The 19,006-nt window shown below is 36.3% G+C and overlaps 1 protein-coding gene across 1 annotated transcript in view; it reads right to left on the reverse strand.

The window, feature by feature from the left end:
* Nucleotides 1–11,129, reverse strand: part of LOC140230500 (semaphorin-1A-like) — a 103,925-nt gene extending 92,796 nt beyond the window's left edge. The window contains exons 1-2 of the mRNA XM_072310654.1: nt 10,469–11,129; nt 1,676–1,815 (exon numbers count right to left, since the gene is read on the reverse strand). Coding sequence (XP_072166755.1) covers nt 1,676–1,815; nt 10,469–10,559 — 231 coding nt within the window. The 5' untranslated portion in view covers nt 10,560–11,129. The remainder of the gene's footprint in view (nt 1–1,675; nt 1,816–10,468) is intronic.
* Between the last annotated feature and the right edge of the window lie 7,877 nt (nt 11,130–19,006).

Genomic DNA, 19,006 nt, shown 5'->3' on the forward strand with positions numbered 1-19,006 from the left:
AATTTGCGAAAATAACAGCTTATACAGTAGTCTTGGCCGCAGCCAAGTCCAGCCTTTTCTCACCGTAAATGCAACCTGGGCCAAATGCGTTTCCAAATTTAGTCTAGCTTCCAGACCCTCTGCCCATACTATTTCGCTATTCAGGATATTAATGCCCTCAACGTCGAAAACTGGTATAGTTTAAGGTGGTTTTGTCCTGCAAAGTCCTTTGCCTTCAGCAGAGGCGGCAACTTCGTCGCCGGGGAGTCCAGTTGGCAAAGGGTCTGGAAACCAGACTAAGGTCGGCGCCCACCAAATAATAGTGTTTGTTTACAAGCAGAGCGCCACTACGACAAAATATTGAAAGGTTTGAATTAAAAGCCCAGGCCGAGCCCGGCACTGTAAACGGACAAAATTGCGGGGCCGAGTGCCGCAATTCTCCATATTGCATATAGCAAAATATCGTCCCAGAATGCATTGCGCAATCAACATCCTGGCTTTTATGCAGTCAGCTTAACTTCCGGTTATCGCCAACGCGTTACGTACGCAATGCACTGCACCGCAATACACTGCATGCCAACGCACAGTTTCACTTGCATCGGTAGCGTCTACTCAACATCGGTCACGCAAATTTTACCTTTTCAGCGAGTGTCTTTCTAAAAGCTATTAATCATGGATGATCGCGAAAGATTCAAGAACTATTGCTCCTGACACCTGCCCCACTGCCCCCGGCGAACTAGAGGCCCATTGCACTGCTGCTAGTGCTGAGTACACAGTTACAACTGCTAACTGTTACAATGAATGTGCCATGTTCATCTATTCTTCAGATCATTTATGAGGCCGACATTACTGAAACTATACCCCTTCACAGAATTCAGAGATGCTGAAACCCCAATCTGAATGTTTTCACTTCATATCTTACTATTTTGACTTAGATAAAATAGTTGAAAATTGACCCATGTGTACAATCTTTTCATCGCACGCGACAATCTCTATTACAGTCCCACATATACAGATTTGTATAAGTTCTCCACACAAGAAGCCTATGGCAAAATTGTACACGATGAATAAGTGTGTGGGACGCTAGCCGCGCCGCTGCACGCAGCGTGCATGCATGCATAATAGCCCGCGGAGCGATAGCTGCAACCGGAAGTGGGGTTGACTGCAAAAGGCTCCAAAATATGCCGATTAAATTAGTGCGCCGCCAACGTTGGTTCTTTTATAGCTATATGCGATATGGAGAATTGAGGCCGGGCTCGGCAGCGGCTCGGCCCAGCCCTGCACTGCAAACGGGGTCTTATACTAACATGAAAGTTTGTGCTTAACACATTGATTATAATTATGTTTTGAAACATTTTTTAAATTCAGAGACTTTTGAGAACAAAGCTAGTTCAAGAAAAAAAAGTATTTTATGCTTAAATGAATGATCAAAATCATTATTTGTGCTTTCAGTAAAAATCCTTTAGTACAACTGTACCTACAGGAATATATCCAAGCAGGGGGGTTGGTTAAATTTCTGAAAAAAAGTTCATTTTTTTCTCTGATCTAAGTTTAAATATACCACTGAAAAAAAGCCTGGACTTGCCCATCAACAAGAAGACCCAGACACACACTTGATTATGGCACACTCATTGATTGATAATGCATGACTAACAACTACCGCTACTTCCATACGGTCTGTAATAAAACGGCTTACAATATGTGGATTCTCCGGATCATTATGATTGATGACCATTAACTTCTCACGGCCTCCAACCAGAAAGCTTCTGTCTTCTCTCTTTAGAATGCGGAAGCCCATGGTCTTGGGGCTGGAGTAGATCTCTCGAACGCGCGCCACTGGGGGAAAAACAGAGAGAGAGAGAGAAAACAAAACAAAAATGAGGCACAATGCCAAGTGATTGGATAGTAGCTCAACAACTTTGAATTCCATTTTCGCAGAGCCCTCTCAGCCGTTATGCGCTAAACAGTGGCCAAGTGGTCAACGTGTCAAGAGCACTTGCCTGAAAGGTCTGCAATATGGCATACTGAAATATTGTGTACACTAGTATTTAAATCATACATAAGTATGCACACGTATACATATGTTACATAAAATATATACCATACAGCTGTATATATGTGTGTGTGTGTGTGTGTGTGTGTGTGTGTGTGTGTATGTGTAATTATATTGCTGTTCTCACCATATTATACATATCTTATTTTTGCAAGGTTTGCAGGTGGGCCAGCATTCACAATATAACACAACTTACAAGGTACATTTTTTATAGCAAAACTATGTTCACACCATGTTCTGGGTGGTCAATGCAATCCCGTTTCAGGCCACTGTGGGCAAAACGGGGTGACAAAAGAAAAAAGGGAGAATATCCCACCTACCAACATGGCGCACTACATGATACATTTCGGACAAACGTGGCTGCTGTGGTCGCCAGTGTAAATGTAGTACCGTATAAGATTTCTCTGGGAAGTGGATAATGCTTTTATATTATGTGTTGTTTGAAGGCAGGCTTGCATGGTGACTGGTGAAGTACATGAGGAAGAGGTGTTTGCGGTAACACCATTGATAATGCTATTTCCCATTTTATCACAGTGGATCTCAGTCTCAAATCAACCATTCCCAGCATGGTACTTTTAAGTTTCGATTCACAAAACACATGGCGTGTATTATATCTCCATACAGTTTGATACAGGCTTTCACTCAATACAGGGACATTGTTGAAATTTCTTTAAACTGTATCTATATGATGTTCAGCAAGTACAAAGTGTGTTCACACACAGACAAACAGGGTAGTTTAAATCTTCTTGTCATCTACAAATCATCTCTGACCCGGACACCTTGCCCTGTCAATCAAACATGTGACTCTCTATTCCCTGTACTGGCTACACATGCATTCACAATGGCAGAGGTGAATGCAAGGTCAAGCTAGGCTCCCCAGTCTCCTAAATTGAGCTTTAGAGGTAAAAATAATCAGCTTACATACACACATCCATAATCGAGCAAACTTGACTGGAATTAGAAAACACATCCGCACCATGCTCAAGCAGAAATTGTATACCTAAGTTGATAAAAAACAGAATGAGAATTTGAGAGAAACACAAGTCAAGTTTGCATCATGTTCAGACATGCCCCCGCTCCCATCTTCTCCATCCCAAACCTGTTGAAGTAACAAAACATATGACATGTTCCGTAATATTAAAAGGGACATGTTCACACATACATGTACATACATGTACATATTAAGTTCTTTGTTAATCTGCAAAGATTCCTCAGCTGTATACAGAAAAGACAGTGTTCATTCACTATTAGATAAATGATACACTTTAAGAATACTGACATTCAATAGCTTTGAGCATGAGATCTGCATTTAAGGAAAGGCAGACACATGACAATATATTCAATAAAATAATGATGTAGGCAAAACCATGAGAGAGCAAAAACAACATACATGTACTTTCCTCTTCTCTGTATTGGACGCAAAGAGGAAGAAAAGTGATGACATTTAAACATAAATTCGATAAAAAAGTTCTTTCAAATCTACACCAGACAATCAAATCAGTGTGTATGGTACCTGTTTACAATAGGTCCTGGATGCAAGTCGTGATAAAATTTTGTTGGACGTTCATGTTGTAAAAAGCCTTGGAATCTTAATGATACACTGGTATGGCAACTGTTAAAGATCATGATAAAGTTAAATACCTTTCGAAGAATCACTTCACATCTGATACCCTGGTACTTGCAGTGTTTTCACAATGCCAAGATACTTTGCATGTGTGTTTTTTTTTTGTTTTTGTTTATTGTAATTCTAGTAGCCATCCTCAGACACAAAACAGATGAGCGCACATACACTGTACACATATATCAAAAATAACACTTGACACCTTACCAGCATTTCCAATAAGAAGTAACAAGAGGACTTGTATCACGTTCTCCTTGTTCTTCCCTATTTCCCTCTCCACCTCCCCTAACCCCCCCCCCTCCCCACCCCTCTAATATTGATCTTTCTTTTACTCACTCTCTCCCCGTCTGTCATAGGTTTACAGTACATGTACTAAAAGCTCTCGAACCACCGTGAATGTATGAACAGCATTATTACACTATTTTACTACCAGGGTTTTGAAACATCAGCAGGTAACAGGTGGTGGTAACTACTTGTCAGTGGTAATGGTACATCTGTACGTCGCATTTATGTACAGCTGTAGTGCATGACATCAAGACAGCGATGCCTTGATCAGAGACTACCAAAAGTGTCACTTTGACACCCTCCAAAAATTAAGTTAAAAAACAAAACAAAACACAACAAAACACACACACACACACACACAAAAACACAATACTTTTACTTTTACTGTAAAAAAAGATATATTCGCGGCATGAAAATTTCGCAAATTGGAGCCAACGACCTTTCTTGTGGTATGAAATTTTTGCAAATTGCCACTGGCATCCAATGCATATTGTGTAGGCAAGAACTTTCGCATTCAATTTAATTTCACGAATATTGGCGCTCGCCAAATTCACCAAATTAAAACAGACACGAACATTCCTCGTTTTACAGTATACCTGTGTGGTGGGATTCTATGTCTTCTCACCACAACTTCAATTTGATTACCAGCATCTTTCAAACTGATATGGATATGACATAAAACAAATGAAGCTGAGCATGTACATAATAGGTACAATGTACATGTACATAGCATAGCATAATCTATAAGTAATATGATAAAGTTCAGTTCATCTTGGAAAAGATTAATCACAGTCACAGAGTGTCACTGGCCAGAATCTAGATTTGTGGTAGATTTGGTCAGTTATGGTTCAGATAGCAATGCGACAATAACACAGTCTTCACAACCTCTCTTGTTTCTTACATGACAAAATGCATTAAAAATTGTTGGAACAGTACACAACATTGTCAAGACAAATGCCACAGGTCAGGGGTTTTTTATTCAAAGATTTTAAAAAAAGATGTTAGATGTATTGGATAAGCACAATACAATTGTGCAGTCATAAATATTTTGTCAAAGAGGTTTGTAAGAAAGGAATATTAGTATCAATTTGATATCAACACTGTTGTAAACTATTTTTCCTTTGAGTGACTTTAGAATTCCTATGGTATTGTGCCACTGGCCTGACAATAATAGTCTGCATAAATAAAATATTGTATGATGATACCTTAAAGGGACTGTACAGTACTGGTTGAGGTAGGGATTCATGTTTTGAACATTCCTAAGTGAGATAATGAAAAGCTTCCTATGAAATATGAAAGAGCATGTAATTCTAAGAAGGATTCAACGTTTATTTGATGAAAATTGGTTTTCAAATGGCTGAGATATCCAAAAAAGTGCTAATAATAAAAGGCGACATGCCCCAACTTTATTAGGATATCTTTGTTTCACCTTGTTTTTGGATATCTCAGCCATTTCAAAACCGATTTTCATCGAATAAACTTTTGATACCCCATAGACCTGCAAGCTCTTTGACATCTCATAGAGTAGTTTCTGAATATCTTGCAAAACATTAAAAGCTAAATCTTCACCTCAACCAGAACTGTACACACCCTTTAAAAATGTGATTTTTACCATGGTACTTGGCCAGTAATTGCAACAGTTAAAAAGGAGAAATTGTGCCAATCTCACAATGAATACTATTGCTTGATTAAATAACCATTATTCACTTAATACAATACTTAAACTGTCTCCAGCCCCTCTTGTCTATCAAGCTGTCTGTTCAAGATGTCTGTTCAAGCAGGACCAGTATGTGAATAATACATGATTCTTGTGCATCCTGCTGTGAATTAGGGGCACCTATAGTATGTAATTTCTTCTTTTCAACTTCGCTCAAAGGAATCAGTGGCGTGACATGAAAAAGTCACTCAGTTCTTGAAACAACTTGTCAAATCCATTATATCTACATAGTACATGCACCCTCTGTTACCCTCTGGTGAAAGCAACCTTCTCTTTTCCTGAACTTCTCTGCTAGCACAGACCCTGTGTTCACACTTATCACCAAATCTAAAGGCAGTCTTGGGAAAGATCTTGTCCCTTTCTGGTCCAACGTTCACAGCTGTCTCTCTCTCTCTCTCTTTATCCAAACCTACAGAAATAAGGGAGGGTTCATGATTGACTGATTCGCAAATTGAAATAGTGCAGCTAGGCTACTCTAGCACAAACTATTGAAAATATTCACCTCCATATTGTGGATATGATGTTGATCGCCAGAGACATCACTTATTCCCTTAACCCGTCGTTGAGGACGGACTGATTTTGCTACAACATGCATTTCCCATAGACACCTGCCCGAGTACAATACTCGGGATTCGTCCTCAACGGGTTGAATACAACTGTTGGTACAATGTCACAAAATTCAACAAGTTTAGGGAGATAGAGGAAGAGTGCCAACACAAGAAATTAAAATTTGCTGGAGAGAATGTCTATACACTGAAAGGTACAATGTGTTCTTCTAAACTCAAGAGAGTAGTGTAAACCAGCAACAGATGGGCATTGGGTGCATGTGGCAGTCTACGTAGTAGGCATTAACCCCAGGGTGTTCAGGCACCTCTAAAAAAACAAAACAAAACAAAAACAAAACAAAAACAAGCCTATTTCACCAGTAATAGGCTGGTGCTTTATATGATGTAATAAATGTTTATATAGTGTTCCAATGGTCTTGAAAAGAGGTTTTTATTCATCCAACCTCTTTCCATAATGCACAACACAGCACACCAGGGTAATGTCTCTGATGCCCATGTACAGGCAATGGATTGGCTAGTGCATCCGCACATTATTAAATTCCAAATTTCTTATTTCATGCAATCGAAGTGTAGCAATTTCATGGCAGTTTACATTGTAATAGATTGACCAAATCAACAAAAATCATTAATGCGGACAGAAAAGGATTATTTGTGAATCCAAGTTTTACCTGTGTTGTGAGTTATTCATGACTGACCTATAACATATTCAGATTATATTGATTCAATTTCTGAAGCGGAATTTCATCCCAAAATATCACCACTTCAGAGATTCTAATGGCAAACCTTCACAGCCCAAGTGCTTCATGTTCGAGTTGATCGCAGCATAGTGCTACCGGGATATGTGCATACATTGTACGTACTGCATAGTAACATCTGGAAATACACACTTTAAGGTCCTGTTTACCTTTTTGAACAGTGATTTTAAAAAATTTCAAGATATGACATTTAATGTATCATGAAGGTCTGTTGTACCACAAAACATTCTATCATGTAAAATTTTTGCAATAAAGCCTAAAATATATGGAGATTTACTCTATCAATAAACCGTAACTGTAGATGGTTTAGTCTGGAAACATTTTTATTATAACTATTATTCACATTTTGTATATTTAACAATACTTAACATCGATTTTATCAATTCAAATTTTTACAGCGGTTGTGTCTATCCCTAACTCACATTTAAGAACTATCTTAAAGAACTAATGCTGGGTTTTTGTTTCATCTGCAAATGACAAATTATGCCTTTGAAGGGTGTGTACAGTTCTGGTCGAGGTGAGGATTTAGCTTTTAACGTTTTGTGAGATATTCAGAAACCACTCTATGAGATGTCAAAGAGCAGGCAATTCTAAGGCGTATCAAAAGTTTATTTGATGAAAATCAGTTTTAAAATGGCTAAGATATCCAAAAACAAGGTGAAACAAAGAGATCCTAATAAAAGGCGTGGCCTGTCGCCTTTTATTATTATCACTTTTTTGGATATCTCAGCCATTTGAAAACCAATTTTCATCAAATAAACGTTGAATCCTTCTTAAAATTACATGCTCTTTCATATTTAAGGTTTTTCATTATCTCGCTTAGGAATGTTCAAAACATGAATCCCCACCTCAACCAGTACTGTACAGTCCCTTTAAGTACAACATTTCCTTCTCTGTACATGAATGAGCCTTACTGGTATACAATGTTTACAATACATGATTGAAAGCATACAACAATCTAATAGGCAACAACTTTCACAACTCCTGATGAACTTCCTCATTCTAGAGAATAATATCACACAATAACTAATATTTTACACGTTTGCAAATTACCAGACAGTTCTTTGATTTACCTAGGTCTACAGTGTACCTGGTAATAGCAAACTGCAATGCTTGGTTTAAAAGTTTTCCCCTTGGCAGAGTATAGTCGTGCTTTGAATATTCCCCAGTGGAAGGTCATTGTCGTATTAACAAATGACAAAGGAAAGAGCAATTTATAGAGCATTGTTACAAAATGCTAAAACCTGAATGTCTTACAATTTACGCATGTGTATGACTTGGAATAGCAGTGTGTAATAAAGTCAGGGAATGCAAATTGGGTCATGGGCACACGAAGTGTGCAGACACAATACTTAACTGTATCGTACATACTATGTACAATGTACAGTACATGCAGCCGTGGACTTGATGGTAATGAGTTGTGAAAATTACTACCACAGGATATTGAAGTTGAAGGTCTCCTACAGCTGTATGTATTTGCATTACTCTTGAAGTATTTTGACTATCAATAAAACCATATAATAAAATGGATTATGACCTTTGTTGTTGAGAATATAGAATTATTCAATATCAAGGTTTTATGCCTTACAAGTTATAACTAAGTACTATCTTCAGAAGCATTTCAAACTATTTGGATGGATAATTCTGAATGTTCTCTCTTGCTCCAGTCATCGTCTATATGGGCCTACTGTTGACCTTCACAAGTTTTGGGTTTTACGGTCACACTCCTTTCCTCAGTTATCACTGGTTTGTGTATTGACGTGGCACCTTTTATGGGGACAGGAAACTAATAACAATGATATGCTCACACCTCACTAATCTTGAGGGTTGGCATGAAATATTCCGCAAATCGATGGGTTTTTTTTGCGAATGAATTGTCCGGCCATTACTCATAAATTCCTGCAAATAATAATTAAAAAAAAAAAAGAAAATCTGAAAAAGATATCTGTTTGCTAATTACCACAACCCAAGAACTGTCAAATGTGGCTGATCATGTGCATCCTTTTTTTTTTTTTTTTTTTGTTCCAGAAACCCTGGGGTGTCTCACCTCAATGCACCTTACAGCTGTTGGAGAAAGAAGCATGGTATGTTTCCCTTTCATGTGGAGCAGTACTCCAGTTACCGCAATGTCAACAATGAAAATTTTCCTCTACTATTCAAATTATATCTTTAGAAGTTTAAAAGGGCTTACAGTAGTCTTTCGAATCTGCTTAGAACTTTGGGGGGGGGGGGGTTATTGCCAATTGTTTTCAATTGCGCTAGTATTCTTACACATTATCAACTTCACCTCATAATTTCATATCAACTTCACTTCATAATTTCATATCAAACCATCAACTCATACCATGAGATCAGATAAGGGAAATACCCTGGAAAGTAAGACCATAAGATTTTCAAATTATTATTCAGAAAGGAAATTTACCACAATTGGATAAAATAATTTATTGGCTTAGTTTTCTCAAATGCCTCTTGAACCTCCACGACCTGACAAATTTCACCATTGGATGCAGCATCACTGCTGCTGTTGCATCAGTGATACAAATCGCCACTTTAAATTTCTGAGCGATTGAACTATGCTTCAGTGCGTGCCACTGAATTATCTAATACTGATGCTTGTGGTATAGCTTTCCATCATAAGTGTGCCATATGCACTATTATATATAGTCTGATAGATTTCACTGGAGGCATTGAATATATGAGCAAAAGAAATGTGAAAATCATTTTTTCTCAATTCAAAAACAGTTAGCAACTTGCGTAAAACAGTCAGTCTTTTCATGCAAATTTATTAGTACAATTGTACATGTGAGTGTAGGTCTGTTCGCAATATTTTTTTTACATGTTGTTATATTCACAGTCCCACAGTGATTCGTCAAAATATCAGCTTTTACATTATTGATGATCATTCTATTTCAAGACAAGTCAAACACACAGTCGCTGTACACTTCCCATGACAAATTAGGATGTCATGGTCTATAAATCAAATACCTTGGCCATATCGCATTGGCAAAACAAAACAGATCAAAACAAACAAACACTAAACTGTACTGAGGTAACTTAATAGGAATCACTGAAGCAGTAAGCACTGTACATGTACAATGCTCAAAGCTAATTTGACTTCATTTCAGTACTCAGTAAAGTTTTCTTGTAGAAGAAGATTCCTGCACAATTTGGCTCGAATAAAAAAAAAAAAAAAAAAGAATCACAGCACTGAACCGATAAGTCAGCTGCAACCACTTACCATCATTTTTCCCCCTTTGGTCTTCCTTTAGGACAACAGACTGATGATTTAGAGTTATCCGCAATTCTCCCATTTATTTCATTCAACATGATTACAATATCTAATAGGATTGTCTCTGTCAAATCAATTCATGAAAGAACACTATTAAATCAAATGGGCAAACACAAAGGCCAACAAATGAAGAATCCCCACCATATATTCAATCCTCTAAGAAAAAGCAAATACAAAAAACAGATAGAAATCACTGCGCTCACCTTCGGGAGTGATCTTAGCAATGATGGGCACCGTGGCATGGCTACTGTACAGTGTGCAGCAGAGCAAAGCAGAAAGGAACAGGTGCTCCATTTTTCCTCAGAAATCAGCCTTGCCTGACTAAGGAATACAGCAAATAGAACGGGAGAAAAAGAAGAGTGAGACAAAGAAAAGAAAGAATAAAACATTGTGATCTATATTAGTATAAAATAGAATTCTTTGTACATGGCATTATTTCTCTATAACCCACAACTACAGTTGAACCTCTCTTATCCAGCCTCCCTTTATCCGGATCTCTCTATTATACGGACGCAATCTCGCCGTGATTTTTTTTTTTTTTTTTTTTTTTTTTTTTTTTTTAATTACGGGAGGAAAGGAGGATTCCCGACTCCTTGAGAACTCCTACACAAACACACATGAATTACATAATTATTACTTCCAACATTAACATACACCTCTATTTTGGGGTCTGTTACTGAGTGTAACAATGAAAAGGTTGCAGTATACACATTACTACATGTGGTACTACAATGGGCTACATCAGTACATGTGTATGTATATGTACATGTATAAAGCATTGAGTCTCCCGTATCCGGCCCAATCCCTTATCCGGATGAGCCCCGGTCCCGACTTGTCCGGATACGAGAGGTTCAACTGTAGATGTTTTCTATTCCCTGGGCCCTGAACTCAGATTCGACAATGAAAGTACTGGTAACAGAATTATAACAATAGTTGATACAAACAAGAATAGCAACAGTAGTAGAAGTGGTAGAGCAATACATGTAGTAATGATGATGAAGATGATGAGGATGGTGATAACAATGGTGAAAATAATAATGATTAATAATTACATTGTAGAAGACAGTAATAATGAAGTCATTTTTTAAGAACAACAGGAAAAATAATGCTACTACTACATTGTACTAGTACATAAATGTAGTGTAGCACTAAGGGAATACTACCATTACTTCTACTTCTATGCGACAATAGGATGACGACGATATTATGATCAAATAACAGAAACAACACAACTTTTAATATTTACATGTATGGCCTACTTTCCAGTTTGCCCATCATTTCTCTGTTACAAGCATGTATCAGATCTCTTAATACTATACCAAATCTCACTACATGTACATTTGCTGTGCAATGGGATATTTGATCCCACATTCAATACATACAAACAGTTTCAAAGTTCTAATCAAGGGGTATTGACTCAGCATACAGTGTACGTGTAAACTGCCATGAAGATCTATACTTGAAGAAATCATGTTAATATTCAAGAAAAGCAGAGCAAAAGAGAAAGCTTTGGTTGGCATTGCAATAATTTAGGCAGAAGTGTAAAGTATTGATAATGGGTAAACATTCACAAAATGCAGAGACACTGGATTCATTCTACGTACTTCACTAAATTGCATATTCTGATAGCTGCATTAATTCATCTACTGTCTTTTAATGTTACAATGCAGAAAACACCAATCTTCAAATATAGCATCCTGGTAAATATGACAGGATCTTGGAGTTCTACTTCCAGTATAGTCTCTTCATTCATAGATCGATCAAAAATATGATGTTTTTCATGCACAATAACGTATCCGATTTTTAAAACCATTCATAATGCAATGGAGATATGTCCAATAATATTTAGTTAAATGCACTCTTATAGTCTTAAACTAAGCACATTCCTTTCATTTGCATTTTTCTGAATCAAAACTACAACATGTCAGCATTTAGGTCAAATGTAGCACATATATCAATGAACCACACTGTCACTGGACATCACCGTTTGACAATGTTGAAACATACCATGTTGGTGCAATTTAATCATGTTCAGTACAATGTCACGCATTGTGTATTCTCATGAACAGAACTTAATGTTTTACGTGTATATTTTATAGTGCAAATAACATGACAGACATAACTGTGCATGAATGTCTCAAGCAAAGTAGCGAGTACGTGCATGTACATTGTACTATGTATCCCACTGGCCACTACCATGTACTACACTGTAGTGTAGGTCCTCGCTCCAGCTCCATGCATGTGACCCTATATAGATGAACAAATTCATTTCTATTTTGACAGAAAGAAAACAACACATAATAATTTCCACTTTATGGATCATACACAGCATAGACATATTTGACATGAATTGACAAGCTATGGTTTCTATAATCCGACTATACAGTACACGACAACTTTGACTTTGTCAGTTGTCATTTAATATTATTGTCTATATTGACATTAAAACCAACTTGCATGTTGCAATGAATTCATTTCTGTTCTACTTACTCGATGTGCTCTGAAAGTGAAACTTCATCAAACCTTGCCTGAAACGTCTTAGCAGGGTAGTAACAGGAGTAAGTACTTCTACACAACAGGATTTCAAACTAGCTAGAATAATGAGTACTGAATTTAAGCAATGGTCATCATTCGAGAGCGGTACAGAGAAGGGCATTCACTTTGAAAACACAAAAGTGAATAGCTGGGACTGAAGCCGATTGAATAGGGAAATCGTGTGATATCAGTTGTAGAGTTGCTCGTTTGGTACAAATTATGACAAGTCATCAATAGACACTATCACTCGTTCTGACATAATGCAACTTCCACTGACTGTTTGTTCAAAATAAAGTCTCGTAGTTTGAGTAATTACCAGCGCGGCGGACGTGTGACGTCTTCTGATTTCCGGGCTACTGACAGGGCAGGATACAGTACGCAATCAGTGTGGGAGGACTCTTTATTGACAATACAGGCAAAACTATCAACCTCGTTAGCTCGTATCTCACCTATTCATTCGCTTTCCTCGCACATATACAATGTAGATGTACAATTACAATCCGTATGTCACCGTTCATCAACATCATGCGGTCCCTTTCTTACCAGTGGACAAAACTTGTGAGTGGGTCAGTTGAGGGGTCAACCGTGTATCAAAACAAATGAAATGGGCCATGAGTAGAGAAACAGATGTTATGTAATGTATCTACCATAATCCATGCATGGAGCTATCATATCATCATCCATGCGAGCACCGTCCATTAGTATTATGACATAAGGCAGGCTACTGGGTGATAAATGAATAAATGAATAAATAAATAAATAAAAAATAAGTGAACAGCATACTAGTACTAGTCAATATATACCTTCGTTGTGATGCACGAAGTTTATTGTTGCTATATAGGTGGTGTTTTTTAATGTTTTTTACATCTTTTCTGGCCAAAAAAGCATGATATACGTGCAGCATAATTTTGTCTTATTCAGTCTACGTGCTGCAAATTTGACTGTCGCATACAAAGATGGCAGGTGGGTCTATATTTTATGCAAATGTTCACATAATGATATAGTCAAAGAGAGAACAGTAACTAGGCTAAATGTATGCAAAACCAACAAAACTGATACCGATACAAAGAAAAATGAATAGAAGTGAAGTGAAAAACATGCAAACACTAATGGGAAAGGGAGACAAGAGGGAGGGGAGTCTAGAGAGATAAAGTAGCAAACTGTAATAATGTTTTATATAGTTGTAATAAAGACGAATGCCGTACCCTACAAAATGTAATTTCTGCGGACTCGCTTTACACGGAATATTAATATTACAAATTCTCGTGAAAAACAAAGTGTTGACCTATTTAGCATTCAGATCTGTATTTACAGGCTAACGCCATTTCGATGTAACAAAGTACCTCACCTGTTCCATAGATTTCGTTATAACCAGGGTCAACTGTATAAAATGAAAAAAAAAATAAATAACCGCATTTGGGACTTTTTAGAAAGTATGTTTATGTATCATGATCAAGTAATGATGAGTTTGTTGCAATAACCAAACCTTGTGTTACTTTTTTATAGGTCTAGCAGGTCGGGCGGAGAGCTTCAAGCTTTGTGTGTGTGTGTGTGTGTGTGTGTGTTCTTGCACAAAATCAAGGAGCCATTCAATCCCTGTTTTGCCAACGTTTGAAGTTTACGTCTATGCAAAGCATGCAATAATTATTCTCATTTCTATTTATTCTGCATTTGATTCCCTGTCCTCTCTATAGGTCGATTCCTGGTTCCATGACTCCTGCGACAGTAAAATTGGTCCCATGGAATATCTATATGAAGAAAGCAATAACCATAATCATAGTGGTTGCTCTTTTCTCTTTGACTCTCTCTCTCTCTCTCTTTATATATATATATATATATATATATATATATATATATATATACATATATATGCATATATGTACATATATATATAAACATATATATATATGTATATATATATAGAATATTATATATATATATATATATATATATATATATATATATATATATATCTATATATATACATATATATATATATATATATATATATGTTGATAAGGTTGTCCACGTGTTGGCAAGATAAAAAGATAAGTAACAAAGCTGCAACAATGTTCATGCTGTATTCACCAACAGTTTATTTCTTCACACAAATTTTCGAGCGTCTCGCCGCCCTTTCAACACTTGAGAAAGGGCGGCGAGACGCTCGAAAATTTGTGTGAAGAAATAAACTGTTGGTGAATACAGCATGAACATTGTTGCAGCTTTGTTACTTATATATATATATATATATATATATATATATATATATAAGTGAGAGTAAAGAAGAGGCAGTAGACGTAGCTTTTGAATCCTCACAATTTGATTTTACTTCTCGAGCTTTCGGGTCCTGCCCTTTATCAAGAATGAGGAGAAATCGGACAAAATACAGAACATGGATATTGTATACAAAAAATAATGATGATCAAGACACTAGTGAAAATAATAACGAAAATGATAGAGGCAGCAGAAAATAACAACACTAATAGGAGTGTATATAAGCGTCAATCTTACATAATTTGACATACATACATACATACATACAATCACAAACAAGCATACATATAAACACGTACAAAAAGTACAACGTATAACTAAACATCTGCGCACACACATGTGCATATAAGTACAAATATGTACGCACATATACACTTGCAAATCTCAACACACATGAAGACAAGCAACCATGTAAACAATAACGGCAATTAATAAAAATCATTAAATTGAGGAGTGTATCACAGATACAGGAAGGAAAAACAAATATATATATATATATATATATATATATATATGTGTGTGTGTGTGTGTGTGTGTGTGTGTGTTTATCTCCATGCTAACACATGTTTCGTCGCACCAGTTCAAAAGTTTGTGGGTGTTTTTTTTTTTTTTTGTACCTTTGGTTTGTTTAAATACAAACTGGGTTTGATTTGCATGTTTTTCCTCAATCTATTCATGGTAGTTTTCTTAAAACTCAGCGTAACTGTTATATACTGTACTTTAAAAAAATGCAGATGAGCAAATTATTTCAAGTGCAATGCAAATTACGACTATAAGAGAAAATGCAGACACAAACTTTACTCTTTTCCAACACTAAAAGAAGGTTGGTCCTAACGCCTTTTACTGCACTATTTCCCATTAATATATTATGATATAATGAGAAAATTGAGTTAGGGTTCTGTGATGATAACACTCGCAAGGTTTCCCACTATCAAGTTCTCTTCAGCTGTCGTTGTCAATTAATACAATTACAAGACAGTGTTTGCCAAACTAAGATTAAGATATCTTTGTGTTTCAGTCTCTTTATTTTACTTATCTTTCCTTCTTTGTGGACTCTTCTTCATGTGTCTTCCGTCATGGATCAAATTAATGTTATTTGCACAATATCTACCATAACTTTGGAAATGAGAATGTATACTTATAATATATTTGATAAAAAAAAAAAGAGAGATAATACATAATTTTTTTTAAAGCATTCAACCACTGCATACTTCCCCCTCCTCTCTCTATTCTCTCTCTCTCCCTTCCCTCTCTCTCTCTAACAATATGTCACACTATTAATGTGCCATGGATAACTATTTTTGCATGACATGCAGGGCCGGCGCTACGTTTTTAAAAGTGAGGGGGCCCGGTTTATTCGAACAGGGACGTCGATTCATTTTGAGGATCATAGGCTGGGGGAGAGACATTTTGGATGACAGTTAATTGTGTCCCAAAATTTGCTTACAAGCGAAAAAATGCTTAACATTTTCTGGTGCCACAAGCAGGAAAAAGAAGGTCTTCGCACTTTTAGATGCCATTACCCCCCCCCCCCCCCCCCCTCACCCCCACCCCCTTCCCGGTTGCGCCGGCCCTGTCAAGTCTGGTGAATACACGAAGTGCTGTACATTCATATGAGTTTGAAAAACAAAGCTACATCGTATGTATAGGCACTATTCATATATAAAGCTATATACAGTTCGCATTGTTATGCGTTATATCCATTGTATTCTTTATATATCTTTTATCATGTATACTTTTTAACTTTAAAATAAAACTAATGTACGTAAAATTATTTGACAAAATCAGCCTTTAAAAAAGCCTTAAGGATATTGTTTATTCTTTCACTTTAAAATATTTATTTATCTATACATAATGTATAAGCTGTACATTTTGTACTATCATTTGTACTTTTCTTCTTTTACTTTCACTGGAAATAAAAGAATTGAATTGACTTGAATTGAATATGCTTTCCTTATAACACTGAGTAGTATAGGCCTACATGTTATAATCTGAAGGTTATTTTTCATGAACTTTATGTTTACACAATATCACTTTATAATTTGTGAATTTCAACAGCTACGCGATGCCAAGCAAGCACCAGGATGACGGTGTGTCTTGTAATATCTCAAATCTACATGTACTAATAACAAACATAAAAATTGTACCCCAGTCCATGTCTACAGAAAGTTGGCAGGCTCACGAGGCCATTTTATGTTCTCAGGAATAAAGACGATTCGACGATAAAGCAACACAACAGGTTGTACTGCCAAGTGATGTTCTGGAAAAAAAAAAGCAATGCAGTACTTTCTAGCTCATTCCTCCTCCCCAGCAAGGGGTCATTGTCCCGGACAACAACCCCTGTCTCTAGAAAAAAAAAAATATATTGAAGAAACTGATCGTCTGCAGGCATATGTATTAGTTATATAACAGCATAGCAACTTGCAAACTGCTGTACAGATACATGCATGCATCATTTTAGTTTTCCGTCTTTCTTCTTTAACACAAAAACCTCATGTTACAATCGTCATACAAAACGTTACCTATAAACAAACAAGTTATTGTGTATACTCCAATAGCCTTGATACATTGATTTGTGGTCAAAACATTAGTTTCATTATAGCCTCTTCACACCGGACTTGTTCACCGAGTTTATGTATAAGAGGGAAGTCTATGGAGAAGGATCCATTGCAGATTGTAGGTACCTACTGGTATAACTGCATGATGGACAGCGCACGTAAGTATAAGAGAGTATATAATTAAGCCAAAAATGTGTGGCATACTGGGGATGCAGTACAGATCACAACGATACATACAGAAAATATTTCAAACAACATGAAAGTAGTAAAAATATACAAGTATGGCTGCAAGGACGGCTATGAATAGGAGCGTGTTTGCAAAAAGAATAGGATGGAAGGTGAGCTAGTTTATATGCAAAAAAAATAAGAAAGAAAGAAGGGACATTCACATTGTTTTTGTTCGTGTAAAGCAGAGTATAGTCGTGTAAATCAGTGTAAAACAGAACGGAAAAAATGAGGATGCATTCATCGAGGCAACGCTGTATAACAGTATGCCCTCCTAAAAAAAAACAAAAACAAAAAACAAAACACCAACAAACAAACATGCAATCGGATATCCGCATTGATAACTTTCAAAATAAATAAACTGTGTGAATGGTATTTCAAGGTCTAAATATTTGATATCTAAACTATATCTTTCAGAAAACCCCGTTCAATTTGGTTAAGTGGTCACAGAGAAATTTGGATTGTTGTAAAACATGTCGTGGGTCTGTTTCTTCCAAGTTTAGATGCACTTGGAACTACATACATTGTATTAATGTGCTAACACAATGGACAGAACTTGGAGGGAAGGGATTCCTGACATGCTCTACAAAAATCCTCATTTCTCTTTTACCACTGAAGCAGATCAGATGGGGTTTTCTGTAAGATATGGGTAATAAGTTATAGTTTTATACTCTGAAATTGCATTTGGATATTAGATTCACAATTTTTGTAGTTATCGTTACGGAGAGTCCCGATATTATATATATATATATATATATATATATATGCCAGTTGAGCAGACAATACATTGGGATGCATATCATTTTAGTAAAATGTGTAAGTAATTATATTTGCAGACATGATGAATTTATTTTATATTCTAAAACACTTAATTCTGTGATATTTCTCAAAACACAAATGTTTTTTAAGTCGGATGAGAAAGATTTAAGCATAGAAACACCTATCTTTATGGAAATTTTGATTGAAGTTATTATTTGGCATTTTCTATTAGAAAAAAAAAATCAGATTTATATAAAAAAGAAACCTAAAAACAGATCAAACGCAAACAAAATTGGATAATTTTTTGGTATGCGTTTCCATGAAGGAAATGAAAATAACAACAACAAAAAATCTATAAAAGAAACTCAGCATCAATTTAGATGGTAGCTT

This window comes from Diadema setosum, chromosome 7, assembly GCF_964275005.1.
Source record: "Diadema setosum chromosome 7, eeDiaSeto1, whole genome shotgun sequence".
NCBI lineage: Eukaryota > Metazoa > Echinodermata > Echinoidea > Diadematoida > Diadematidae > Diadema > Diadema setosum.